A 27923-nucleotide genomic window follows, 5' to 3' on the forward strand; every position below is an offset into this window, starting at 1 on the left:
GTCCATTAAATGGTGAATTAAATCTGTGTGGACGACCTTTACACTGACCTCAATATGAGTGAACAATACAGCTGCATGGACAGTAGATTCATGCACAATAATCTGTCAACTGGTGTATCTCGAAAGTGGAATGGAATGAGAGGCACCCCATAATACCTCAGCACTACCTCAGTACAATACCACTTTGCTGTATCTATAAGAAATAATGGAAAGCAATCAAACATCTCATTTGAATGCTGTGCCCACAAGCTTCTTTCGTCTAGGGGGCCCGAAGCAGTCAGAGACCGTGTTAGTGCCTGTGATCCTGGTTGTGGGAAGGGTGGAGGTCTGTTTTGGGGAGACCTGTCCCCAGCCGCAGCCTCTCCATCAGGCTGGACACGGCGTGCAACCCCCTGGAGGCTGACAGGACAGCTGGATGGGTCTCGTCCAGCTCGACCACTGATTGTAGGGAGCGCGATGGCACTGAGGGGCAGAAAAGTGGTGATGACAGGTTAATCTCTGTGTGCATATATGTGTGTATGTGTGTGTGTGTGTACATGTGTCTACAGACCTTTGGCCTCTGTGAATTCTCTGTGGCCGAGCTGGCTGCTAGCGTCTGGCTGAAGACTGGAGGATAGCAGGAACGAAAACGAGAGAAGCAGAACCTGGAGATAATTGGAAGAAAAACAGGCCAAGAGCAGGAAATAGAAATTGGAGTGAAATGGAAAATTGCAGAAAAATGTGACAGAAAAACAGAGAGAGAGAGAGAGAGAGAGAGAGAGAGTTATCAGGCATAATTTACTGAAACTTTTTGCACAAAAATTGAATGTGGCAGAGGAACAATTCAAACATTCAGCTGAGTGACATCCTCAAAGTAAACACAGCCGTAGCTAACAATGACACAGCGACAGTGATGAATTAAGTGAATGAATGAATGACTTAATTAATTCACTGAATTAATCAAATGACGCAGGCATAATGGCATGTGTGTGTTATATATCTATGTGTATCGATGATTCGTTTGATGCAGATGACACCATCTGAGCATTTTCTTAATGCAAAGTAAAATTAGGTTTTTGTCTCACCAGGATGCAGGTCCCTCTCTGTGCTGTTTTGTTGGAGCTGTTAGGAAGGAGAGCTTGCAGTCTGCTGAGCTGCTCTAACAGAGAACTGCAGAATAAAACCAGACAGGAAGATAAAAGAGACTGAGTAATCTTTCACATGAAGGTCTGCAGATTCGTTAGAATATGGGCATATTTTTACAGTCTGCAATTACTGGTAAATAATAAAACAAAAGCGGTGTAGGATACAGCGGGGAGGCATAGTCTTACATGGCCTCTTTCCACATTTTGTTTCAACTCGCTGTAGTCCTCTGCCAGTGTCAGGAAGAAAGCAACATAATGAGATTACAGAATGAAGAGGAGGGAAGGGTAGAGGCTCCAATATGTGAATTAAATATTGGATGGGTTTTGTAAAATTCATGTAACCTGTACCACACCGTCTGGTTAATATTTACTTAACTAGACAGGTGTGGGATAATTTGTTATTTACAGGGCAAAAGGCAAAGCCGTCCCTTGTGTGGCAGGGGATAGAAAAAACGAGAATTATTAATAAATGAGTTAACTGACAGGCAGAGATAAAGCGGCACAGAATGAGGACATCGAATCGGTCTAAAACTGAAAATGAAACAAGATTTATGAAAAAAAGACAAGCAGACTATAGAAAGAAGTAGCTACAGGAGAATAAATTCAGTGATAAATTTCAACAGCAAATACAAAAAGTGTTAACTCTCTGCAACATAAATGCATAAAAAAATGTAAAAATTAGTAACAAGTGCTGAAAAATGACTTAAATGACAAAAAAGCTGAATAAAACTTACAGTATAAACTAAGGAAAAGTTAAAGAAAGGTAAAAACACTAATGTGTGTGTATGTATATATACACTATGTGTATATATACATACACACACACACATACATATGTGTGTGTGTGTGTGTGTGTGTGTATATATATATATATATGTGTGTGTGTGTGTGTGTGTGTGTGTGTATATATATATATGTGTGTGTGTGTGTGTGTGTGTGTGTGTGTGTGTGTGTGTGTGTGTATAATCTACTGAGCTGCTTTTATGTCTGCATTTTGGTTTACATGAAGACCCACTTGTTGGTTTGCTCCAGCTGATGGACCTTTCTCTGCAGCTCCAGGTTGTGCGCGCTACAGGCTGACATCCTACCAGGAGAAAGACATTGAGAAAGAGAAGAGGCAGAGAGAGAGCAAGAAAAAGAAATAAAAGAGAAAAGGGAGGCATCAAATAATGTTTAACAGTGTTATGATGGCCTACTGCCTCTCCTATTTTGTCCATGCCAATATCCGTCTGCTGACTCTTATCTTGCACCTCATTGAGCCTGAAACCAGCTCTACCCCTGACCGCCCTTTCTTATTCTTGTGGTGTTCTTGTCGTTGAGTCACCCACTATTGTGGCTCTCCGGCTGAGCAGAATGATGTCTGATAATGACACTCTGCGGGCACGCTCTGCTTGCAGCTAGCTTAATAAACAATTAATGCTGACTCTGCTCAATGGAAGCGGCAATCTCATCTTTGTTATGCAACTTTTGTTATTCAGTGCAAATACAGCTCAGGCTTGAATGAGCATCTGATTGCACACTATCAGATGGTTAAAGCCCCAATAAGGAATTTTTTGGGATGATAAAAAAATTACAGCTATATATAGAGACTTGAGGAGAGTGTCATTGTGAACACATAACAGATCCATTTTCTTTAGTCACTGCAAGCAATGGTGACATGCACAGAATATTTACAGCTTCAAAAATACATTTAAATTGGTCAGTGACAATCTCACAGTCTTTGTGTTGGTGGTTTGCTCAGTCGGTCTGAGAGAGAAAATGCGTCTTCAATCCATAGTGTTTGCAGAGCCTTTCTTTTATGGTTCAAGGAAATGTTAAAAACGATGTGGGTTGACAACACCAACGTCTCCTATTCTGATTTCAAATTCAGCCCTGGGTCATGGTACCTCCAGAAGCTCTCAGATGACCTTATTATGTTGGCTCTGGTGGCGAGCTTGGTCAGGTGGTGTTTCTGCAGGAGGAATCATCTGAAGCTCAAGATCAGTAATGAGAAGGCACTGCTTGTGAATTTCTGGCATCTGCCATCATCCACGGGGGAGGAGCTGGAGATGGAGACCCACAAGTCCCTTGTGTATGCTCCAACAACACATGCAGCGCAAAAGAGGGAAGAATTGATTTGTTCTTAAAGAGGTTTCGGTCTTTCTTCATGTTGTACCAATCTGTTGTGGCCAGCTCATTGTTCTTTCCAGAGCTGTGCAAAGGAGGCAGGACAGATTAACAAACTAGTAACAAAGCCTGACTCATCTGCAGGACACCGAGTCTGGACACCATAGCAGGGAGGAAGATGAGGACCAAGCGATTTTTCATCTTTGACAACACCTCCCACTGCTCTATGGTGAGCTGATGCACCTTCAGCCTCCTCCTCTTCCTCCCAAGGTGCAGCACGGAGCTTTTTAGGTGCTCCTCGGTGCTGACAGTCATCAGCCTGTACAACACAGCCAACTAAGACTCATCTCTGGACACTTATCCTGTATGCACAATATTTCCACTCACCATTTCCATTTGTTCTGTTTATGAAAAGGATAACGAGAACAGATATCTGTGCCCACATTGTCCCTGTTTGTGTTTATAGTGTTCTTCCATCTGGAGTTTTGTCTGAGGTAAGATAGCCAGAAATACACATATCCAAATCTGCACATTCTATGATAAATACATCTGTAAAGTGAATATAATAATATTTAGAGTGAGTATAAATTACAAAGCACATCTATATTCTGTACATCAATTATGTTGTGAAGCAAAAGACAAATTTTAACCTTTTGGTAGACAATTAAGTGTATCTTTCTACAAAGTGTATCTTTCTGTAAAATGTATCTATTCTCTGTAGACTAAATATGACCACATTTTTACATACCATCTATATTGTGATTTTTATTTACCATTTACTCTCACGTGCTTATTACTTATTTTTAAGTATGTTTTTATTTATTTCATACATTTTGTGTCAGTTTGCGTGGCAGTAAGTTCTCTGCTTCCACTGATGTTGTTTTCACACCTTTCCACTTTGTGCGTTTTTATGCTTTTTTTGTATTCTATTAATTTAAACCAAAATGTATGCTGTTACATTCATATTTGCTGCTGCAACAACCCAACAGGCTCCAGTAAGGTTTCAACATATTTTATCTTATCTAATCGATGGTTTTCATTACAGAGCCCAGTCAGGAACGAGAGAGTGGAGAGCACACACCATCACTTCATAAATGTTAATGGGAAAGGCCATGGTATGTCAAAGCCGAATGTGTTGTTTGATGTGGAGATAGTCTCATGCTGAGCTCATCTGGCACCTACCTCCCCTCAAGACTGTCTATGTATTCTCTCTTCTTCTTCCGGCTTTCCTGAGCTGAGCGTTTGTTGCGTATTTTCCGCCGGATCTTCTTCAAAACCCTCTCCTCAATCTTGTCAGTGAGGTGAAACGCATGCATGGAAGGAAATGGAAAAGAAAGATTGAAGACCAATAAGGTTAGGTGAGAAGAAATTGGGCCTGTAATTGGTGAGGGCTGTAGAGTAGGAACATGGATTTTTAGAGGTAATGGGTATGTGGGAAGATCAACCCTACATAAGTCAGTGTGTTCTTCACACACCTTGGATAAGGGCAGTTTGCTTGGCAGCTTAACTCCTTCTTTGGCCAGGAGTTTCTTCTCATCCTCATTCAGCACAAGCTCCTGCAGGGAATGCTGTGGGATTCGCTGTGCCTGTGAAACAGAATAGATTAATCCAGGATATCTCTCTGGATCCCTCTCTTTTTTCCGTCTTTCTCTCTGCTTCCTTACTTTCTGTCCAAGGTTAGACAACAGCAGATCCTTCACTGTGAGGGTGTGAGCGGAGGACAGAGGAGAGCTGTTGTGTGTAGTGGTAAGATAATAGGCAATCCCAAACTGCTCTTGGAGATCATCAGACTCCCAACCTGTGGACAGTAACATTTTCTTTAACAAACAGCAGGTGATGGTACAAAAAATTGCTGGCCTCTCAGGAAGAAAAAGAAAAATTAATAAATAAGGTAATTTTGGCTGTGCCCTGTAGTGCTTTTATGCTTTACAAAATGCACACCACACATCCATCTTTGTTTGAGGCCCTCTTGTGAAAAATCTTGTTTTAAACCTTGTTTTACTCAGGACAATTTCCATTTCCATTTACAGAAATGGAGATTCAAACCATCTGGTTTTTGAATGGCCTCTTCACTGACAGAGGCCTTCATTCCATATTCAGCACAAATTTCCCACCAAATATCTGTTTTTTTCTTTCCTTGCTGCACTGTGCACTGGCTCACTGTGTAGTTGAGACCCTTGTTACCAGGTTCGCCTACTTTAACATCGATTTAGCATCAAAAAAAAAAAAAAAAGAAAAGAAAAGAAAAGAAAGAAAAGAAAAAAAAGAACAGATAGCTAATTTGAATCCACTTTTTAAAACCACACTTTGCAGCCACCAGGTTATTGGACATTGCTTTGGATGTGAAAATTTAATCGTCTGAAAACCATGAGTCTAACAACAGGCTTTTTTTTTTTTTTTACATGTTTTTTTAACCCTCTAAAACCTTATTTCTAACCGTATTTCTGTTTTTAAATACTTTAAAATCCATGCTTTGGCTTTTGAAGATGCAACATTTTGTTGGAAAGCATAGAGCCTCATTTAAAAAAAAAAAAAGCAAAAAAACAAAACAATTTTTTAATATTTTTAAAAATACATAAAGTGTATTTCATTCAGGTTTCAGGTGGTTAGGATAGACATTTTTCTTTGTAAATGCAGTGAAACACTCACCCACATCAATGGAGACATCAGAGGTCATTTCACTTGGTGTGAGGTTGCTAGGGGGATGGTTCGCCAGTGGTGGAGGTTGAGGGTGAGGCGGTGTGTAGAAAGCTGGGAAAGCTGAGGCAGAGGACAGATGAGGGCTTTCCAGGGGATCAGAAGTGATGCCACTGTCAGTGGTGGAGGGCGACCACAGGGGGGAAGCTGGGGCAGATGATGAGTCACTCCCACCCAGCAGGACGTCTAGGAAATCATCAGTGTCGCCTCCCTGAAGGACCAGAGGCTGAGATGGAGAGCAAGTTCATATCATCAGCACAGCACAGTACATCAGCACTGCTGGAAGGGGTGACTTAATCTGTTAATTAGATTCACACACACACACTCACACACACACACACACACACACACACACACACACACACACACACACACCCACCCCCCACCCTCCACCCCCCAACACACACACACACACACACACACACATACACAGCCAGCTGTTCGTATGAAATCTTGACATTTCTCTTGTGAAGTTCAAAATACTTGAGCTGATTTGTCAATGACTCTTCGACTCTCACCGCTGTCAGTCACTCAGGCACAGATTTAGTGTCCAGAAATACAGGGTCCAATTCTAATAATGAAATCCGATAAATTCGTAATTTTGTTCGTGTTTATTAGCTAGCTGTGGCCCTGAATCTCCACAATGACCTTGTTTACGAGAAAACTGCCGAGACCACCTTACTCACGTCATGAATTGTGACGGTCCAGGGCTGGTTGCTGTGGCAACCGGTGGTTTCGTCTATGTTCTTGAGCAGGAGGTCAATGACTTCCATCCTGTCTTGCACCTGTAATGATGAGCTGTGCTGATTATTGGAGTGTCGGACTGTAACACAGGAAGATTCCCAGAGAGCCAGGTGACCTCCCAGCCCAACGCATGGTTCTTAATAGAAAATGAAACTGCCTCCACTCACACTAACATTCCTATTTAAGGTGTGACAAGAGCAGAGGTAGCCAACTGCGTGCCATAGTGAGCCGAGAGTCTAAAACTACACCAGATGATTTCACTGATAAGTCGAATGTGAGGTAATCAGTGAAATCCCCTGGTGGAGTTTTTGGTTGGAATGAAAACCTGCAGACTCTCGGCTCACTCTTGGCAAATGGTTGCCTACTCTTGGACTAGAGGCAATACTTTGTGTGGTGAGATAGAAGACCTGGCAGAATCAGTAAAGAACCTATATTACCTTATTTAAAGACACCACTGCTATTTTACTTTGACCACACTCACATCATTAATTATTCTTTTACTTCAAGGGTATGTTCAACCCACTGACTTTACCTATTAATCTGTTTGCAAATGTATCTTACCTTGTCTGTAGTCAGGGTCATAATTCCAGCATTAGAGCAGTGCTGATTAACTTTGAATGAAAGTATCCAGCAGGTTTAAAAAGACACAACCAGATTAATCTCTCTCTCTCTCCGTCTCTCTCTCTCTGTCTCTGTGATTTCAGTGTGTAGCTGACTGTGAGTTAATACACGCAGAAGGCTTGCCTGAGTTTCTTTCGGGGGACAAAGTTGAAAAACCATATCACAGAGCTGCATTCTCAACCCAGCTGATTGCTGTCCAATCAAATCTGTGGCAGACAGGAGAAGGAACCAATCAGAAAGTGAGGAAGGCTTATTGATTGTTGAATTGGTCAAGTTGGTCACAGGCAGCCCTTGCCTAAGCTTTGGCATAATTAAGATAACGGAGGATTCGCTTGCTGTATACTTTCACATTCTTTTTGCTGTGCAGGGTTGAAGTTTTTAGTTACCCGTCAACACAAATTGTTTTGTATTTCATGATCAGATGACGTTTCTTATATAGCTTTCATCTGTTCAGTATCAATTACCTTTCCGCGCACATTTTTACTCATCCTTTCAGTCACAGGTGAAAGCCAGCACAAACAATACAATATATTCAGCTCAAACTCAGTACTCCATGCTTCACATGAGGTTTGTTTTTAAAAGGTTATATCTTTTTTGTGTTTGTGTGCCAATCAATGAGACATTTCCAGCTATGTTCTAAGATCTAATATCAAACTGGAATAATGACAGTAATTTCTGGGCTTTCTACAGCAGAGGGGTCTTTATTATTCTTATCTTTATTGCCATACATAGGAACACCTGTTTAGTGCCATGTCTAAGCATACACACCATAAAGAGCAGCATTATGTAATGTGTTCTCAGAGCGGCGGTACAACAGGACCACGCATGCATATCGCAAAGTGATGTTGCTGCAGTATTCTGGGGCTCACAGCAAACTATTATCACAGTAATGATCCAGGAGAACACAGCCATCGGGTGGCAGAGGCAATCAGAGCCAAACATTTTATGCAGCTTCAATTCAAACAGGGTAAATCGACGGGCTATCCTTCAGTTTCCAAGATAAATATCTGCCATCGTCAATGCAGCACACAGTTGCTCTCACCAAGTCAACAGGACCATCACTGAGCTCCTCTCTTATTTTTCATGACCACCAGCATCACTCCCGCCCCCATGTCTAGGCATTGCTATGCTTCTGAAAAACAGAGGTTGAGCTGCCTATGCAGGTCTGGTAGGTGACATGAGTGAAAGATATTTTCTGTAAAAACACAACCTCACCATCCCTACACCTATGGCAAGACGTTTTAACATTTAATAACAAAGTTCGACTGACTAGAATTAGCTTCACAGACATCAGCAACGTAATTACATTGTAACTAGTCATTCGATATAGCTATAATGTCATTCTGGATAGTCAAAACGACAGTTAGAGATATCTGTGATTAAGTTTTGCCTTGTCAGAAAGAACATTTCAGATATCTACTTTGTCCTTCTTCCTAGGACAAATGACATCACTTTTCCCATTCATGATTATTGGGCTTTCAGCTTCAGATATCCACAATTCAGTTGTATATCTCCAGTGTGAATTGTGGATATCTATGATTCAATTATGACCAGTTGTAGTTCCAGTTCTAGATATCTACAATTAAATTATTACTTGGTAAAACTTAATTTGAAAAGGACAATGTATATCTGGACTTGATGGGGATTAAAGATATCTTGAACTGGAATAATGACTAGTCAGATTTAAATTGTGGATACCTGAAGCTGGAATTAGGACTAGTCAATATACAGTTGTGGATATCCACAGTTCACATTGTGAATATCTATAAATGAACTATTGATATCTGTAATGAGAAACCCCCTACACATGGATGGCAAAAGTAATGTCATTTGTCCTATGGAGGATGACGTTGTGGTATCTGAAATGTTCTTTTTGACCAGGAAGAATTGAAACAGATATCTGCAGCACACATCCAGTCAAGCTATCAAATGGTAAAACAGCTTGCCATACACACCTGCCTCATTTTCTTTGATTATGTGTCAAGTGTGTGACACGACATGAATCAATGGAACATTGCCCATTCCCTTTTCTTATAATAAAATCTGTCAGTCAGAGCCAAACAGCTGGAAAGGTTTTTGATTTCAACACTTGCAGAGACTGAATCATTCATTTTTACAGTTCTTATGTGGGTCATGTCCTGAAAATCTGAAAATCTTGAAAAAAAAAAAAGAAAAAAAAAGATGTAAGAATTACCTGCCATTAACTGCATAACCCTACTATCTATTGAAATGGGACAATGTTATATTAATTCAAAATTAGACCATCTTTATGGCGTTGTGGACTTGGGCCTTTATCTTAAGCACTTAGTGACAGGAAAAGAAACGTATGCACTTTATCTGGATGAGGTTTGATTGATTCATTATTAGTTTATAACTGAGGTCAGTTCACTCTGGGTTCCTGTGTGCGTGTACGTGCAACCACTTCCCAGGAGTATCAACCTAATCCCTGTCACTCAGTCTTCAGTGCACTTGTCAGTGAAGTTGTTGATGCATTAAAATCCACTTATCTACGGCAGGAACACTGTATTATCAGTATTGTAATAGGCCTAATTGCACGACAGCTGAGCTCTGCTATCTTTATTGTAGTTCTTTCTTAAGACTAGAGAGTTACAAAGTACATACAGATATTATCTAACCAGGCCACTAAGCACATCTCTGATTACTAAGCATAGGCTATAACTGCCATGTTATTACATTTGATATTACGAATCCATATAACCTTGGATTTGCATCAGTCCAATCCAAGGAGTTTTAATGAGCGTGAAGTAGGGTTAAACTGTAAATGCTTAAATGGGTTTTAGATCCACAAATGGGTGAGGCTGGGATGAAGGGAAGGTATACCAATTTCTTACTGGAATGAAGTGACACCCAACCAAAATAACAAGAAATGTAGCATGACACCATGGTCATGCTTTTGTCTCTCCTCAGTGATTTTACTGCACATTCAAACATAAGGATGAAATTCAGTACAGCAAATTGTTTCTCAGCTCACACTGAAAATGAACAAGTAAGAGAAAAAAAACAAACAAACAACAAAACACCAGCTGGCTAGTGATGATAACCATTACTTTCTCAGACAGCCATATGAAAAAAGAGGGAGGTGAGCGAGGAGAGGAGGCTATAGCTACTGTGATGAACCTGTATCCTCTCAGATCCATAGGACCCCTAAATACAGTCTAGTGAACATACAGGTTTATCACTCCACCAGCCATAAAATTCACATTAGATGATTCTTATCTGGACCTGGGCGATAACTCTGTTTACTTACATAGGGCACTGTGGCACACAGAATGACTATATACCTAAGCCTCAAGGGAAATTCCTATGACTCACAAATGACAAAAAAAAAAAAAAAAAAAAATGAAAGCAGCTCGAAGGTGATTGCAGACTTGGAGCTCCTTTGCTCAGCAAGGCTCACACAATGACAGGGAAGGAGGATTTCACACAACAAAGAGCAACGCACCGGAAACACAGCCACTGCTATTGTTTGCTATGGAGCATTTATGGGATTATTGTAGTTCATCACTAATGAAAAACAAGGGCACTATTTTTTAATTTCCAACATGAACCTATGACACTTCAATGAAAAAAAAAATTCTTTATCCTTATGGCTGCAGCTAACACAACTGATCTTTTGACAATCAGACTAGCATGGAATATAAAGATGCTATGGGGGGCTAGTAATCAGTCACCTAAATTGCAGGTCTGTTCTTGATCAGTCTCCTCCATCAGTAGGGTCACAGGTGCAAACAAATCTTTTACACTCTCAGAATACATAAAGAAATGACTTTCAGCTACAATCAGGAATTTAGCTTCTCTCTCTTCTTCCTCTTTGATCTATTTATGATGTACATTAAAGACGTCTAGAGATACAGACATGTGACAAATTGAAGGGAGAATCAACAAAAAAGCATTTTAGTAAGGTGTTAGGCCACCACGAGCCACCAGAACAGCTTCAGTGCACCTTCGATTGGATTTTACAAGTCTCTGGAACTCCACTGGAGAGCTCGAACTTCATTCTTCCAAAAGATATTCTCTCATTTGGTGTTTTGATTATGGTGTTCGACTGGGCTGAGATCTGATGGCTGTGACGGCCAGTGCATAGGATTTACATCGTTTTCATCCCCATCAAACCACTCAGTGAGACCTCCTGCCCTGTGGATGGGGGCATTTCATATCAGGATAAAGGTGATCACTCAGAGTAACTTTGTATGAATTTGTAGGGGACAAGTGGAGCCAAAGCATGCCAGGAAAATGTCCACCCAACAGCAGGACCGCCTCACTGTCAGGGTCAAGCATCAAGGTCTTGTTTTCTTGGTGTACTCCAGACATGCACCCATCCACTTGTCCAGAACATGATGAAGGATGACTCATCTAACCACATCACTTTTTCCCCACATCTCTGTGGACCGGTGTATACAGATTTTGCACCACTGCACTCTCAGAAGGCATTTGTCCTTGTAATAAAGGGTTTATGCACTGCAGCTGGACTGTAAAATCCTTCCCTGTGTTCAGTATCTTCTGGAAGAACAGCGCTCCATCCCTCAAGCGGAGCTCCAGAGACTTAACAAAACACGTTATGATGTTTTTTTTTTTCCCCCATTAATTTGCGACCCCTGTGTTTAGTTCAGAGACTCTATAGGAGTACAAGTGAGTACAGTCTGCGGTGTAAGCCGGGGCAGGCAACACAGCGCAGTGTTGAGCTGCAGCGCCCCCTGGTGGCGCAGCGCCAATACTGCACGCTCATAGTGCAATCGGAGTGCAACACAGCTCGCGCATCACCAGCTCGTGAGCAGGTTAGCTAAACAAGCCTCCCCTGTCAACACACACGGGCTGCCTCCCCTCCTCTGCTCACACTAGGAAGGCAGTGTCCACCGGTTTGCGGCAAGAAAACCCTCTGACACAAACATCTACGACCACCAGACAAAATGGTGAGTAAATTCGGCACTCAAGTCGCTGATGTGCTTATTTAACCCGACTGTAAGCCCGGAAGATACGCGCTGTCAGCGTTACCAAATAACCTTCACCTGACTGACGTTAACGGTTTCACCGGTGCAGCAGCGAGAACCAGCCTGTCAGGTGGTGACGTTATTGTAAAAAATGATGTAGAAACACAACAATGTTGCGTGTTCATGTATCACAACAAATTTTCCAAGATGTGAGCTCTTGAAAATATTAAATGCGCAGCAGCCAGCTTACAAAATTTGGGCAACGGCCTCTGTCACGGCCCGGTTAGCCAACATCAACTTGTAAGTGCACCGGTCCGCTGCGGTGACGTTCATAGCAAAGCCTCTAATGTAATGCAGGTAATGCACATAGCAAAGCCTCTAATATAATGCAGGTAATGCACTGTCAGGCCTATAGTAAATCTATTATGTCAGCCGGCCTGCTGAATTAAGGTGAATGGCTGCGTGTCGCATGTTTGATGAGATATTAGATATTATGGGATATGCCCTGCATTCAGTACATTCAATTGAGCATTATTCAATCATGTAATAACGCCAGGACAATACCGGCCAATTAGGCCACTGCACCCGGGTGTTACATTATAGTGTAAATACATAACAGTACTAAAGCCTGCATGTTTTCTTTGTATGATTTGATGGTAACCTCTGTGTTTTATCTGGGTGCTGCTGCTTCTTGGCCACATCACACTTGAAACACACTTGGCTTCATTAAATAAAGGTTTAATACATAGTCTTACAGTGAAATATTTTATAAGCTACCACTATATGTGTGTGTGTGTGTGTGTGTGTGTGTGTGTGTGTGTGTGTGTGTGTGTGTGGGAGAGAGAGAGAGAGAGAGAGAGAGAGACAACATCTCAATCCTTTTGAATGCAGTGACTGGTACTTAGTCATTCCTGATTTCTAGAGGTGGCAAAGTCAGTATGAAATGCCTAAGCCCACCCAGGTCAAGCTTATGAATTGATTCTTCCACACCAGTAAGCAGCCTGTTATTCATTTCTTAACTCTACTTGGAGTGGTTGCAGAGATTTGGGAGGGGATATAAAGAAAATGGACACGTGATGAACAGATTTCATCTCTGCTGGTTATAACGGGATGAATGCCCTCCTGTCAGGTGAACTTCTCAGTGGACCAGATCCGTGCCATCATGGACAAGAAGTCCAACATCAGGAACATGTCTGTGATTGCCCATGTCGACCATGGGAAGTCCACTTTGACTGACTCGCTGGTGTCCAAGGCCGGGATCATTGCCTCCTCCCGGGCTGGAGAGACACGCTTCACTGACACACGCAAAGATGAGCAGGAGCGCTGCATCACCATCAAGTCAACGTATGTGGACGAATGAAGTTTCTTTATGTGTGTAGTATATGACTTTCACAAGTGGCCTCAAATTTTGTAAATATCAGATGTATTGTCCTAGTAAATTGCAATAAAACATTATTTATCTGACCAATAAAAATTCTTCTGAAGATCGGCATCTTAAGTCTGAATCCTGCAGTATAAATTAATCAAAATATCAAACATTCACCTTCATGCCTTGTGGAAATGCTCTGTGCAGTCATTATGACATGAAGTTGACATCATTGTCTGATCAGCTCTGATGACTGAGATTTCCATATTAATCAATTTCAGTTTTTTGTCTATTACAAAGATGGCCAAATATGTTTGATAAAGACATTGTTAAACTAAATGTAAGTCTATTGACTTTTTAAAAATCCAACCTTTTCGCTTCACTTTTTCACTTTTTTCAGTTCTGCTCCAATTCCAATACCTGAATTTGGATATCTGCAGATGCTGATAATGATACCATTCTTCTTCTTCTCATTGCTGTTGTTGTTGTTGTTATCATCATCGTCATCATTTTATTGGTGGTGGTGGTGGTATTATGTGTAAGGTTACACAAGGCTGTAGTAAACAACACAGCACTTCTCAGCCAACAGTTACTGGCTCAGTTGCAGACCAGTAGTTCAGTGCAAGCTTCACCTGTACATCTAACTCACTGAATTCTGGGAGGCAAACATAAAATTGCATTATTACACATTCCTAATTTGCCATATCATCAGACTATGGAATCTGGATCAATACATGGATCAGTAAAGTCAGTCCAATATCCAATGAGTGAATTATGCCAGTATTGGCACACAATGTCATTGGATCCCTCCCAACTCTAGTTTGAGACAGTGGATTCATCACTGGATGTGGTCCAGATAATTACTGAAATCCCTCTAATCAGGCCAGTTTACCTCATTTGAATTAGAGGAGCTGGTGTTGTTGATTAATCAGGGAACAGTATTAGTCTTTTTGTTTGTGAGGAATACACATTAACTGATTCAGTGCAACTCAGAATTAGCAACAGTGTATTTGAAAACAGGATTGTGGAAACAAGAATAGCATGGCATCTTTGAATAAAATATATGTACCTGAAGAAGCCTTCCAGGCGAAAGGTGTTGTTTGTTAGTCTGTTGTGTATTCATGTTCAAACCTTTTTTGATGTGCCTTTGTAGATAGATTTTTTTTGGGACTTCACGTCTTCTGCTACCCAAATAATTCCTTCTTTTATTTGCCTACATACTGGTAGCTTCATTGCTTGTTTTGAGTATATCTTTAAATAAAATTCTTCTCATGGTTTGTGAAGTGAAATGTCTCTGAGTGACATTACCCTCAACCCTTTTTTGCCCTCTGGTTTTCAGGGCCATCTCGATGTACTATGAGCTTGGAGAATATGACTTGGCGTTCATCAAGCAGAGTAGGGACGGCAATGGCTTCCTCATCAACCTGATTGATTCTCCAGGTCACGTCGACTTCTCCTCTGAGGTCACCGCTGCCCTCAGGGTCACTGACGGAGCCCTGGTAGTGGTGGACTGCGTCTCAGGTGATCTGACCCAAAATCTGTCAGTCTTCTCAGAGCAAGGACTGCTGAAGTCAGATCGTTAACTAACACCCTGCAGCAGCCTGTTTTGTTTTATCCTGAAAGGCGAAACATACCAAGTCTACACTGCTACACTGAGAAGTTTGATAAGTGTCTGTCTTAATGTCAGTCTGTCTGTCTCCTGCCTCCTGGTTATCTCACCTTCTCTTCCTATTTGTTTCAGTCACTTTTTTTTTCTCTGTGTTTCTTCATGAGATGAAGTTCTAGAGTGAAGGCTTAATGGGGAGTGCAAGACTCCACTTAGAGGACAGATATTGGCAGAGAAAGCAGCAACAAAACAGGGACAACACAGTATAAGATTTTAGACTGAGTTTAGATTTTTTTAGTCTTAAATTGTGTCTCTCTCCTGAGCGCTGTAAGTTTTGGCTTATTTTTATTTCTTATTTCTCGGCATGAACACCATTAATACTTTGAATTTTCTATAATGACTGAGGTCTGAGGTCTTTTATTTGAGAAGAGCAGACCACTGCTTTACATTTAACTATACCACCCTCCCAGTGAAGAAGGTTAGTGGATTTAACTGATTTCTGAAGGAATATGTTATCGCATAAGCTTGTGAATTACTTTAGTTTGTAACAAAACAATTTTAAATCGGTATTTAGTGTCAAATGAGTAATGTTTTTGGTAATTAGCTATGTAATGCTTGGTAAAATGTTTGGTGAGTTGGTCATTATTGCAGAATAAGCACTGACAGGGAAATTAAAGATCCTGACATGAAGTGGACAAAGGGCTCGGTACACACACACACCTCTGTCCTCTTTGTATTTTTTCCTGTCTCAACTGTTCCTCTACCTCGGCAGGTGTGTGTGTGCAGACGGAGACAGTGCTACGTCAAGCTATTGCTGAGCGCATCAAGCCAGTTCTGATGATGAACAAGATGGACCGGGCCTTGCTTGAGTTGCAGCTCGAGCCGGATGAGCTCTTCCAGACCTTCCAGCGTATTGTGGAAAATATCAATGTTATTATCTCCACCTATGGAGAAGATGAGGGAGGACCCATGGGTAACATCATGGTGAGGCACATGCTGAAACGCCACACAGACATATATAGATACCAATGAAAAAATAGACACACAAATGTGATGTGGAGTGGAAATGGAATAGTTTGGAAATGTACATTCTGTGCTTTATTTATAGATAGCTGAAGCTGCTTTAAATACAGGCCTTTTTTTTTCTTTAGATTGACCCTGTTGTTGGCACAGTTGGGTTTGGCTCTGGCCTCCACGGCTGGGCTTTCACCTTAAAGCAGTTTGCAGAGATGTATGTGGCCAAGTTTACTGCTAAAGGTGATGCTCAGCTTGGACCACTAGAGAGGTGTAAGAAGGTGGAGGACATGATGAAGAAACTGTGGGGAGACAGGTAAACATACATCACCTTCATTCTGAAAATGATCATGATATAAGCTTGTAAGCACACATATGTTGTAAATTTCCTCAGCAGTAGGAGTTGGGATATTAGGAATTATTTAATTTGGATAATATAGGATCCATTATCCTAAATGCATTACACAGTACTTGAAATGTTTCTTTCAGATATTTTGACCCAAGTGTGGGCAAGTTCAGTAAGACTGCCACTGCTCCTGATGGCAAGAAGCTTCCTCGCACCTTCTCCCAGCTCGTTCTGGACCCCATCTTTAAGGTGAGTAGAAATATAATGCAGTAGACTATTAAATGTTCAGTGTATTCCCTGACCAATTCAGGAATTAAATTATCTATTGACTAATAGATAATAGAATAACTAGCTGATATATCTGCTTGCCATTATTAAGAATTAACTTATCCATTAAAAAAGTAGATGCTCTTGGACAGTACTGTCATCTTGACTTACCTCCTTTTTGTGTACCACCATACTCCTTTCTTTCTGACGCTCCCCTTCTAGGTGTTTGATGCCATCATGAACTTCAAGAAGGAGGAGACAGCCAAATTGATTGAGAAGCTGGATGTCAAACTGGACTCAGAGGACAGGGAAAAGGAGGGGAAGCCCCTGCTGAAGGCTGTGATGCGTCGCTGGCTGCCTGCCGGAGAGGCTTTGCTTCAGATGATCACCATCCACCTGCCTTCCCCTGTCACAGCACAGAGGTACCGCTGTGAGCTGCTGTACGAAGGGCCTGGAGACGACGAGGCCGCCATGGGTCAGTAAAACACACAAACAAACACAATCGCACCACCATACAGATTCTCAAGCTGGCAAACTGGACATTATTCATTAAAAAGCATTTTGATGATTATCATGTGGGATAGGGAAAATATGGATTTATTTATAGGCTTTAAGAGATTCTGATCTTGGTCTCTGCTCTTCTTTCAGGTATAAAGAACTGTGATCCCAAGGCTCCTCTGATGATGTACATTTCCAAGATGGTTCCTACCAGCGACAAGGGTCGTTTCTACGCCTTTGGCCGTGTGTTCTCTGGATGTGTGTCCACGGGCCTGAAGGTGCGCATCATGGGACCAAACTTCACCCCTGGCAAGAAGGATGACCTCTACCTCAAACCCATCCAGAGGTGGGTGTCCCTGTGCATGTGATGTGGAGTGTGTTCCATATGTATTAGAAAAGGTTACAAGTGTTAAAGGTCTTAAAAGGACATGAAAAGTATGTGTGCTAACTTGTATATGTTTCCTGTTGTGCACACTTTTTTTCTTTTTTCTTTTTTTTACTCTTTTATGTTGACTTGTTTTTTGCTGCCTTCTGCCCATCTACTGTCCTCCTCTCCTTTCCCTCTAACCAGGACCATTCTGATGATGGGCCGGTATGTGGAGCCTATTGAGGATGTCCCGTGTGGGAACATTGTAGGCCTGGTTGGAGTAGACCAGTTCCTGGTTAAGACAGGGACCATTACCACCTATGAACAAGTGAAGTAGTGCATTTTTGTAAAGCTTTGTACAGGGTTCATATTCAGATAAACACTTAAAATAATGTAATCCAAAAAGTGCATCACCTGAAGGAGCTATTGCTCACTTTTTAAGTGTTTTGGCACACAGGCTAGGATTTAAAATGGATTTCATTGGCCACAAATGCACACAACGAATACAATGAAATCTTTTAACTCGATGACTGTGGCTGTGCCTGCAGGCCCACAACATGAGGGTGATGAAGTTTAGTGTGAGCCCTGTGGTCAGAGTCGCTGTGGAGGCCAAAAACCCTGCTGACCTTCCCAAACTGGTGGAGGGCCTGAAGCGCCTGGCCAAGTCTGACCCCATGGTGCAGTGTATCATTGAGGAGTCTGGGGAGCACATCATTGCTGGAGCAGGAGAGCTGCACCTGGAGATCTGCCTGAAGGATCTAGAAGAGGACCACGCCTGCATTCCCCTGAAAGTGAGACACCAGTAACAGACGAGAAGATGGGTGGAGTAAGAACTGAGTGGAAATTCAGCCTAGTGTTAAGGAAGACAGACAAATCTCAGATTTTTACTCCAGCTTCAAAACACTTGACTTGCACCTCAAAAGTGTTGCATCATTCATTCATGCTTTTGTGTCTCCTTCATCCTCTTCCAGAAATCGGACCCCGTCGTGTCCTACAGAGAGACAGTGACTGAGGAATCAGGCCAGATGTGTCTGTCCAAGTCTCCCAATAAGCACAATCGCATATTTATGAAGGCCCGTCCTTTCCCTGATGGCCTTGCTGAGGACATCGAGAAAGGGGAAGTCACCGCCCGCCAGGAGCTCAAAACTCGTGCCCGTTACCTGGCCGACAAATACGAATGGGAGGTGACAGAGGCCAGGAAGATCTGGTGCTTTGGACCAGACGGAAGTGGGCCCAATCTGCTGATGGACGTGACCAAGGGGGTTCAGTACCTCAGTGAAATCAAAGACAGTATGGTAGCTGGTTTCCAGTGGGCGACTAAAGAGGTGGGAAGCAGTTAATTTGAAATCAGTCCCTATGTGTTAACAGATGTGATATTTTTATATTGTGATACTATATTTTGTACCAGTATACTTGTGAAAATAAAACTGTCATCTTGCTTCCCATCTCCCACAGGGTGCACTGTGTGAGGAGAACATGCGCTCAATCCGCTTTGACATTCATGATGTGACACTACACGCTGATGCCATTCACCGTGGCGGAGGGCAGATTATTCCCACGGCTCGCAGGGTTCTGTATGCCTGCCAGCTCACAGCTCAGCCAAGACTTATGGAGCCTGTCTACCTTGTGGAGATCCAGGTGTGTGTGTCACTGCTGATGTGTGGCTGGATGTTCACAGTTATCATTATTCTGTCTGACAGCTCTCTGATGTGAGTTCGTGTCCCTCTGATGTGCCTCCTGTCCATGCAGTGCCCAGAGCAGGTGGTTGGTGGGATCTATGGTGTATTAAATAGGAAGCGAGGGCATGTGTTTGAGGAATCCCAGGTGATGGGCACCCCCATGTTTGTGGTGAAAGCTTACCTGCCTGTCAACGAATCCTTTGGTGAGTGTGTGTCTCAGTCAATACTGTGCAATACCTTTTTCACGCTCTTGCTCCTTGAATTTAACAATGAATACATTATGAATTAATCATACAATTACATTTTTAATTTCTTGAATTAAAAATGTGAGCAACAGTGAGCAACCTGATCCAAAACATTCAGGGGGCAGATTGACACCTTTTTGGTTTTATAATTAGTAATTCATAGATGCAGTTTTAGTGACTTATCATAACTGAACACTTACAGGAAGACATAAATACAGGCTTCATTAAGAAGAAGCCCTAAGATTAAATTGGATCTTGGAGATGTTATTAAGTAATACTCAGTGTTTATTTAGAAATATTGAGCCTGCTATGAAAACCTCCTTAATTGCCTCCTGTACACACATTTGAAAGAGTGTGAGGAACCTAAGTAAATAAGTTACAGTAAACATCCTGCAGTATTTTGCTTGCAGCACTTTGCACTGAAATTATTAATGTTACTGTAGGGAACTGAGACTTCGGTATTCGGTATAGGTTATAGATCTTAAAATTCAATTTCAGCTTGAAAGATGATCTCCATGTACAAATAGACAAGCTGAGAGACCATTTTCACTTTCAAACATATAGAAATTTACTGTAGGGACAGATACCATCCACTGGGACCCAGTGACACCACCCAGTGGTCATGGTTTAACCAGCTGTCATTATTCAAGAGAGAAGTGTGAAAAGCTTGAGTTAAGTTGAAATTCTAAATTGTATTTTCACGTGTAACACATATTCCTAACATAAAATAGTGTAAGCAAGCAAAAGGTTAATTAAATGTCAGTAATTTGGTCCAACCAGAGCTGTGTTGGTAAATAAACTGAGTGATATGTCATTCTAATGAAAAATCAGCTGCCCTGTCTCTATTTGTGCAAACTTTATGACCTTGCTGCACTGTTAGACTGCTGTCATTAGTTGAAATCTCATATATTTCACATGTTCACATTCCTACATCAATATGTGCAGAGGTTCAGGGCCAATGATGCTCCTCTGGGAACAAATTGCTAGCTCTTTCATCATTTTTTTTTTTTCTTTTCAGGGTTCACAGCTGACCTGCGCAGCAACACAGGAGGCCAGGCCTTTCCTCAGTGCGTGTTTGATCACTGGCAGATTCTCCAGGGAGACCCCAATGACCCTGCCAGCAGGCCCTTCCAAGTTATTGCTGAAATTAGAAAACGCAAAGGTCTGAAGGAGGGCATTCCTTCTCTTGACAACTACTTGGACAAATTGTAAACACTGTTCCGGGATGAAATACCAAATCAAGCTCTAAACCCTACCCTATGGGCACTTTAAAATACTTGCATAGGTTTAAGATATAATGCACAAAATGTACTTGTTCTGTCTTACGTCAGGGCAAAATCAGTGCTCAAGCTTCTTCTCTTACAGGCTAGTGGGAGCAACAATGCTTATTTTCTCATTTCACAGCTACACTAAGTGCCTAGGGTGAGGGTTTTGGGGAACATTTGTGATGAAGCAGTTGTATCATCAATTCTTTGTTTCTTCCTGTCCTCCCGATCATCCTTATCCCCTCCTCCGCTGTACTGTAGGAAGAGGCTGTACAGTGCACTGTGATACTGCTGCAATAATGCTTATAAAAATGGGTCATGGCCAGATAAAACCATGGAAATCACAATAAAGTATTACAGAACTCATAGCAGGATTGGACATGTGCTTACTGCATGTGATGTGCAAATAATTTCAGTTTGTAAAGATTATGATTCCTAAAGGAAATTCAGTTTTTGCTTGTCCTGCTTCAAGAAATTCAAAATGCCACTACAGAATAACAACTGCAGTTTTGGCATTAGGGCATTTAAGCAGGCTTAACATGAAGGTTTAAAACTTGCCCTGCTGTTATGTAACAATCTCTAATCCAACAACCACAAGTCCGTTTTACTCAATACGCTATGTAAAACCTGTAAAATTATTTTTTTTATTTATTATTATTTATTTTTCTCGTTCTTTATCAAACATAATCAACACGATACTTTGTCTCACTCTTTAATCCATAGTTATTTCAAGTTACATCAATGTTAATAAATGCCAGTTTAATATACAACCCTTTAACTTCTGCACCAAGAGGGAAGGGTCTTTTACACCCGTACATTTTAAAACAAGGCTGCAAAGAAACATTTCCAAGGAGGAGTTAGTGTGCATCCATAGTTAAAACAACCAATGAACATATGCAAGACCAAGAAGTGCAAGGTATCTTGGGTACAGGCAACTATCAAGCAAGGATGTGGTGTCACAGATTGTATGTGGTACTCACAAATGTTTTAATCTGTAGATTTTAGATGTAGACTTTTTTTCCCCAAAGGGTTACATTTCTGAACGCATTACAGTTTGTCTGCGGCTTTTCATATTGTCTCCAGCCACACCCATTCAGATCTGCCACAAGAGTTCGGTTAAGCCTATGAATTCTATGAGTCTGGGAGTTACAGCTGGTGTGGAAATGAGTGAAATTCTGCTTTGCTCTGCAACAGTGAGAAGGCTCTTCTCTAGGCAAATGTGAGTGGGGACAAAATAATCTGTACATTCATACAACTGCGAATCCTTTGCTCTAATGCAGCTCGAGTACAAGAAGGGGAATCATACAGCTAAAGTAAAATTCAGTGTTAAGGTTTATGTCTTCAGTCCACAGCAGTGACATCAATACTGCATCACAGTCTGAGAGGCTCCTCTCTCTCTCTGTATCTGTCTCGGCCCTTCTCTCTCTGTCTCTCTCTCTCCCTCTCTCGTTGTTTAAACGACTTACATCACTTAATAACTTCCAACATCGACATCCTCCCTCCACCCCACTGTGGGAACAACACAATGGGATAAAGAAGACCATTGAGAAAGAGAGAGGCAGCATCTCAGATGACAAGCTACGCCCCATGTAGTGACCTACATTGCCTCACAGATATTCACCCTCCTATGTGGCCAACAGCAGTACACTATATGGAGAGAACAATAGGATGTTGTCTGAGAGATTAGCCACAGTCTAACCGCTGAAATCTGGCACCAGACTGAGGTCAGCTTGTCACATCAAGGTGAAAAGGTCAACACGAGGTCAGGGGCGACTACGTGTAGAAGATGACCTCGGGGATTTGTCCGTCCTCTACTGAAGTGCCGTTGTTGTTGCCTGCTGCATAGCAGAAGGTGAAACAGGTTTTTGTGCCGGTGGATGATGACTCATGCGTTACCTTTCGCATTCCCTTAGTACCATAGTGAGAGTCTGGACCCTAGGAGGCAGACAGAGAGAGAGTGAGACACCAGCAAAATGAAATCTATGTCATTAGATTTCCTTTAATATGCCTTGCCAAGCCAAGGCATATAAAATGATTATGCGTTGACATATATGTGAACATTTACAGCATCGGAAACCAAGAGTTATAAAAGTGGTATTGTGTTTTTTATTTTAAAAAGAAAAGGTCAAACTTGTGGAGTCTTACTGTTTTTGTTCTCATGTTTGGTGACAATGGGCCTCATTCACCAATATCTTCCTAAGTTTTTTCTTAAATTTCTTCTTAAGGAAGATTCTCCTGACGTGTTCTTAAAACCGCAGAATTGCTCACAGCATTGTTCTTACACTGATGAATCCCACTGCCTTCGTGAATTGCAAAAGGGCATGCCAGGTGACTCTTATTAGCACAGGTAGTTAGGGCCCCACCAGTCACCCCAAAAGGGAATGAGACTGCAGGGTCAAGCGCACACACAATCACACACAGAACCTGATCAAGTTGAGAGAAGTCAAGAATGCCCAAAGACAAGTCTGAGGAGGCTGGAGCACCAGACACCTGACAGATGCTTAGAAAAAATGAAAAATAAAATAAATAAAAAAAGAGAGATGGATGTACAGCTGCAGGAAGTGTACACCAAATGACCTGCCATACAAATTTTTATTGTGCGAGAAAGTGATTACAAACAAGTGAGGACAAGGGCACACGATTGCACGCACAACAGCAGAGGAGGCAGAACCCGGAGCTCATATTTAGCAGAATGGAGACAGAGCAACAAAAAATAAGATGCACGGTTACTGTAAATGCTGTATGTGGAGAAAGACACACAACTGATGAAGGGAAAAAAAATCATTTGAGCTCTGTTAGTGTCATAAAATAATGAAAATATTTATTAAGGATACTATAAATTGTATAACTATGGTTGTAATTCAAATCTTATAATACTATACAACTGTGGAATTGAAGAAAACACAACAGCCAATTGTTTTGCACACACGTCAGCATTCAGATGTGCTGAGAGTGCTCGAGTGTTCGTAAATTCTGTTCCAACACAAGAACAAAGCTCAAATAAGAAAACATCGGCGAATGCCAGAATCTTCTTTAAAACTGCATAAGTAGGTTTTAAGAACAAAAGAACGGTTGTTGAATGAGGCCCCGTATTTTCAGCTCCACAGCCTTCATCAGTATGTACCAACAAACTGTTATTAGAACTGAAACTAACAATTATTTTCATTATCAATTAATGTGTTGATCATTTTCCTGATTAATCGATTAGTTGTTGGGCTGTAAAATGTCAGAAAATGATGAAAGATGACGATCACGTTTTCCACAGCCCATGGTTATGTCCTCAAATGTTTTGTTTTGTCCCCACCAACAGTCCACAACCCAAAGATATTTAGGTAATGCTTTATATTAAGGTCACTGTAATAAGCATTAGTGAATCGATAATAAGGCCCTTTAACTAAAACAAACTATAAGTAGAAAAAGCAATTATTAATATAAATACTAAAATATATATTTTTCAACTTAGGTTTGTTTTACTTTGCTAACCCTAAAAATTGTAAACATTCTAGACCGACAACTTGTGTGACGAAGCTTTGACGTAGCTGATTGCTGATTACTTTCACCTGTTCTTACACAACCCACCTTTAAATGGAGATGCACTGCAAGTATTTGGTACACACTGATAAAGGCTGTGGAAATGTTTTGTGTTGCCAACATGAGAACTATATAAAAACAGTAAGGCTTTACAGGCACGATCCTTTCTTTAAGGAACTGGTCAAATTAAAGGTTAGCAGACAAAATTCATCAGGTGCAGTGGTCATTTCAAATGTGGTGTCATATTTTGTGTCATTTTTATCACATCTTTTCATCATATAACGTACCTTAAGTGTAGCACAGGCAGTGTAGTTGACGTTGGGTAGTATTTCCACTGGTTCTTTGAACATGACTCTGAAGGTGTTGGCAGACCCATCACAGCTGAAGCCGGTATCGTTCTGGCCCAGCACCGTGTTACTGTCAGTGTGAATTATCTGCAGGAAGGCGACATAAAAACATCCCAAATACATCACATACGTGCCTACAGACAATACAACAAGATGAAAGGTTTCTGACAGGAACAATGATGTAGTTGGTACTGGGACCATAACAATACCTGTATATTGACTTGGTAGTCTGTGGGTCCATGTATAGACCCGTAGAGACCGAACCCGACCACAAATATCCTTCTGTTTACTGAGAACCTGAGAGGAAAAACAGTAAGATTGCTGATTGATGATGGCCAAAGTCTCATCTTTGACACAGTCTTTCAGACTGGCTGTAGTGCTGCCCTTGTTACAAACATTGGCACAAACCATGGCCTCATTTCTCAACCAAATAATGTTTCTTATGTCACTGACATTGTCTATGTCAGCCTCTCTCACTATTTGTCCCAGCCCACGCTCTATGATCTGCCATGCCAGTGGGTGAGCCTTTTTAACTTGGTCCATCCAAAGTTTCTTCCATTTTTTTCCTCTATTAAGGTTTTCTTGGGAGTTTTTCCTTGCAAACACTGAGGGTCTAAGGTTGACAGTGTCAAGTGGGCTAGGTTGTATAGGACAGGTAAACAGTATGTCTTGCTAGAACTTACTATTATGTGTCTTGGGCTTAGTTTTTCTTCTGTGTGTTTGTATTTCACCATTCTATTTATCTGATGGGATAGATCTGGATTGGTTCATACATTGGACATTTTATGATAGAAATAAATTAATCTGACATAAACTGGATGGCATGCATAGCTGGATGTATGTGGTATTATTTGACTGTGCTCTCACGCACCGTATGCGGTCACTTGTCCCGCTGTAGCCCCAGCGGCTCTCCACCTGTCCAAACCGTGTGATGCTGCACTCCTTCCCACGGAGGCAGCAGCGAGGCCGGTCAATGAACTCCACACGTGGCTTTGGATTGACGGTGAAGTGGAGGAACAGACTCACCACCTCCCTGTCAGTCAGAATACTGGACTGGGCTGGACCTGAGGATGCAACAACACAGCCCAAAACCCAGATCACAGTCAGAGTTGACAAAACAGACGATGCCGAGTCTACCATACGAGTCGTGTGTGAATGAAACTTTGCAGCGTTTGTGTTTACCTGCAGCAAACTCCTCAATGGTCATGAGAGGGAAGCGGATGAGTGTGAGGGCCTTTCCCAGGACTCTGCGTTTGTTCTCCGGAGTTGGCTGCAGCTGCTGCCTGTGGGCCTCTGCCTCCGCCCAGCGCACTGCAGCCCCAAACAAACGCACCTCCCTCACCCCTAGAGTATCCCTCTCCAGCACTGCCACCAATGTGTCTGAGAAAAGCAAAAGCCAATTAGCCATTAATATGTGTGACACAGCATGAGAAAATAATCAATGACAAAATTCAGCCTGAGCTAGGCCCACATTACCCAAATCTATGTCAGTAAAGCCTTCAGCAGCAAGAGCGTCCCCAGTATTCTTGTCAATGTTTTCTAGACACAGGCTTGCCAGCTGAGGCTCATCAAACAACCGTGCCTGTAAGAAACAACACATTGTTTAAGGGAGTGCATTAGTCAAGCAATTACATTTAACTGAACATAAACACTACTAATTACAACAGCTGTGACGCTTGCTTAATTGGAGAAAAAAGAAACGACAACTGTGCTTCGTAAATAATAAGAGGCTGTAATGTGTCCCCAACGAGAAAGGATCCTGAGAAATGAACTCTGATGTTGTGTCCAATGCATTGCAATTTGCACCAAAAAAGTAGACAAAAACAACAGCAAAATTATTCTGGGCCAAATTGTGCTGCCCCAGCGATCAGACAGTACTTAAGAGATGCTGACCTGTGTAAGCAGCATGAAAGCATTGTCTGCCCTTAGGTTCTTCTTGAGAAACTCCACACAGTGAGCCTCCAGTGCAGGCACTGCATACTTTTTCGCTGTGTAGAGTGTGGTCATTACTGTCTCAGGCCCTATCTGGACCTCATCAGAGTACAGAAACCTGGAGAAGAGGGGACCACAAATAATACAAAACATTAATTTCATTATGGCACACAAACGTTGATATGCTTTTGTGAATGCTTTGCCATAAGATGTCAGATTAACTATCTAAGCAAGATGGTGGTATATTCCTATTCCCAATAAAACTGGAGCCCAATGAGAGGATCTCACACACACACACACACACACACACACACACTGATCCTGCTTACTTCAGCAGCGCCAGAAAGGCAGCAGGCTCCACATCAGGAAGCTCTATTTCCGTGGACGTCGTCGCCATCCCACCATTGAACATGGCATCAAACACTGCGCTCCCCACGGCGAGAACAAACCTGTCAGGTGAACAGTAAACAACAAAGAACATACATGAAGCTGCGCTGTTTGCTTTACAGACACACCGCCGTTTTTTTAAATGTTTTTTTTTTTTTAATGTCCAGTTAACATGTCTAACTCACCTGTGCGCGGGTATCCTCTGCACCCCCATTCCTTTGCCAACCAAAAAATGAACGTCACTGAGTACCTCGTTGTTGAAAAGGAAAGCAAACCTCTCCTTGACGGTGCTTTTCGTCGCCTGCCAGTTGTACACCGGCTCTCGGTACACCAGCACCGACGCAGCGGATGGTGTCGCCGAAAATGAGGAATGTGTGGTCGGCACTGCCGCCGGGGATGCGTTGGACGCCGCGGTGGTTGTCATGTTGGACGCTGAGGTGGCCATGGCTCCGGCGGCCGCCCCCACCGCAGCGGCTCCTTGAGCGGGCTGCTGGAGGGAGTTCTGCGCAGTCGGCGGAGCTCCGGCCGAAACACCGTTGCTTTCTCCCCCACCAGGCCCCAGCTGCGGGTTGGGACGCCTGGCCGCTCCCTGCGCCCCGCCCGCCGCCCCGACGGCTCCGCTGTTGGACGTTTGCATTGAAAAGACGCTGTTGCTGGGCTGGCCATTGCCCAAAGGACCTGGACCAGAGAAATTAAGGCACGGAGGCCTGCCGCTGTTGTCTCCAGCAGCCATCTTGGATCTGTCAGCTTGAGGGGGCGGTGACGTAGGCGTAAACACAACTCTTCTTCCTCTGCTATATTCCTGGTCGTTTCGACACTGTTTTGTGGCTGC

The 27923-nt window shown here is 42.2% G+C and overlaps 3 protein-coding genes across 3 annotated transcripts; 1 reads left to right on the forward strand and 2 right to left on the reverse strand.

Moving 5' to 3' along the window:
• Positions 1 to 289: 289 nt before the first annotated feature.
• Positions 290 to 6703, reverse strand: LOC115374883 (cyclic AMP-responsive element-binding protein 3-like protein 3-A). The gene is made up of 9 exons (XM_030074035.1): positions 6614 to 6703; positions 5880 to 6153; positions 4895 to 5028; positions 4706 to 4816; positions 4413 to 4519; positions 2140 to 2208; positions 1065 to 1149; positions 551 to 644; positions 290 to 462 (listed from the first exon to the last, which is right to left on the reverse strand). Exons 1-9 carry the CDS (start codon positions 6698 to 6700, stop codon positions 290 to 292), a joined length of 1134 nt encoding a protein of 377 aa, XP_029929895.1. The 5' UTR covers positions 6701 to 6703.
• A 5352-nt stretch (positions 6704 to 12055) lies between these two features.
• Positions 12056 to 21260, forward strand: LOC115374677 (elongation factor 2-like). The gene is made up of 14 exons (XM_030073718.1): positions 12056 to 12223; positions 13371 to 13585; positions 14947 to 15128; positions 15986 to 16197; positions 16365 to 16543; positions 16717 to 16822; positions 17063 to 17315; positions 17489 to 17684; positions 17910 to 18033; positions 18254 to 18496; positions 18677 to 19030; positions 19161 to 19343; positions 19455 to 19587; positions 20648 to 21260. Exons 1-14 carry the CDS (start codon positions 12221 to 12223, stop codon positions 20839 to 20841), a joined length of 2577 nt encoding a protein of 858 aa, XP_029929578.1. The 5' UTR covers positions 12056 to 12220; the 3' UTR covers positions 20842 to 21260.
• A 332-nt stretch (positions 21261 to 21592) lies between these two features.
• On the reverse strand, positions 21593 to 27824 carry btbd2b (BTB (POZ) domain containing 2b). Its single transcript, XM_030073727.1, has 9 exons — positions 27277 to 27824; positions 27034 to 27153; positions 26666 to 26822; positions 26249 to 26354; positions 25955 to 26152; positions 25644 to 25836; positions 24982 to 25069; positions 24713 to 24859; positions 21593 to 22829 (listed from the first exon to the last, which is right to left on the reverse strand). Exons 1-9 carry the CDS (start codon positions 27822 to 27824, stop codon positions 22668 to 22670), a joined length of 1719 nt encoding a protein of 572 aa, XP_029929587.1. The 3' UTR covers positions 21593 to 22667.
• Positions 27825 to 27923: the final 99 nt, after the last annotated feature.

This window comes from Myripristis murdjan, chromosome 17 (assembly GCF_902150065.1).
Source record: "Myripristis murdjan chromosome 17, fMyrMur1.1, whole genome shotgun sequence".
NCBI classification, from domain to species: domain Eukaryota; kingdom Metazoa; phylum Chordata; class Actinopteri; order Holocentriformes; family Holocentridae; genus Myripristis; species Myripristis murdjan.

Coding starts and splice junctions, on each gene's coding strand:
- LOC115374677 (XM_030073718.1), top strand. Junction 17,685..17,909: donor TACCTCAAACCCATCCAGAG/GTGGGTGTCCCT, acceptor CCCTCTAACCAG/GACCATTCTGATGATGGGCC. Junction 18,034..18,253: donor CCATTACCACCTATGAACAA/GTGAAGTAGTGC, acceptor CTGTGCCTGCAG/GCCCACAACATGAGGGTGAT.
- btbd2b (XM_030073727.1), bottom strand. CDS start 27,824: ATGGCTGCTGGAGACAACAGCGGCAGGCCTCCGTGCCTTAATTTCTCT. Junction 27,154..27,276: donor CAGAGGATACCCGCGCACAG/GTGAGTTAGACA, acceptor TTCACCTGACAG/GTTTGTTCTCGCCGTGGGGA. Junction 24,860..24,981: donor ACTACCAAGTCAATATACAG/GTATTGTTATGG, acceptor GCCTTCCTGCAG/ATAATTCACACTGACAGTAA.
- LOC115374883 (XM_030074035.1), bottom strand. CDS start 6,700: ATGGAAGTCATTGACCTCCTGCTCAAGAACATAGACGAAACCACCGGT. Junction 6,154..6,613: donor GGACCGTCACAATTCATGAC/GTGAGTAAGGTG, acceptor TCTCCATCTCAG/CCTCTGGTCCTTCAGGGAGG. Junction 463..550: donor AGAATTCACAGAGGCCAAAG/GTCTGTAGACAC, acceptor TCTGCCCCTCAG/TGCCATCGCGCTCCCTACAA.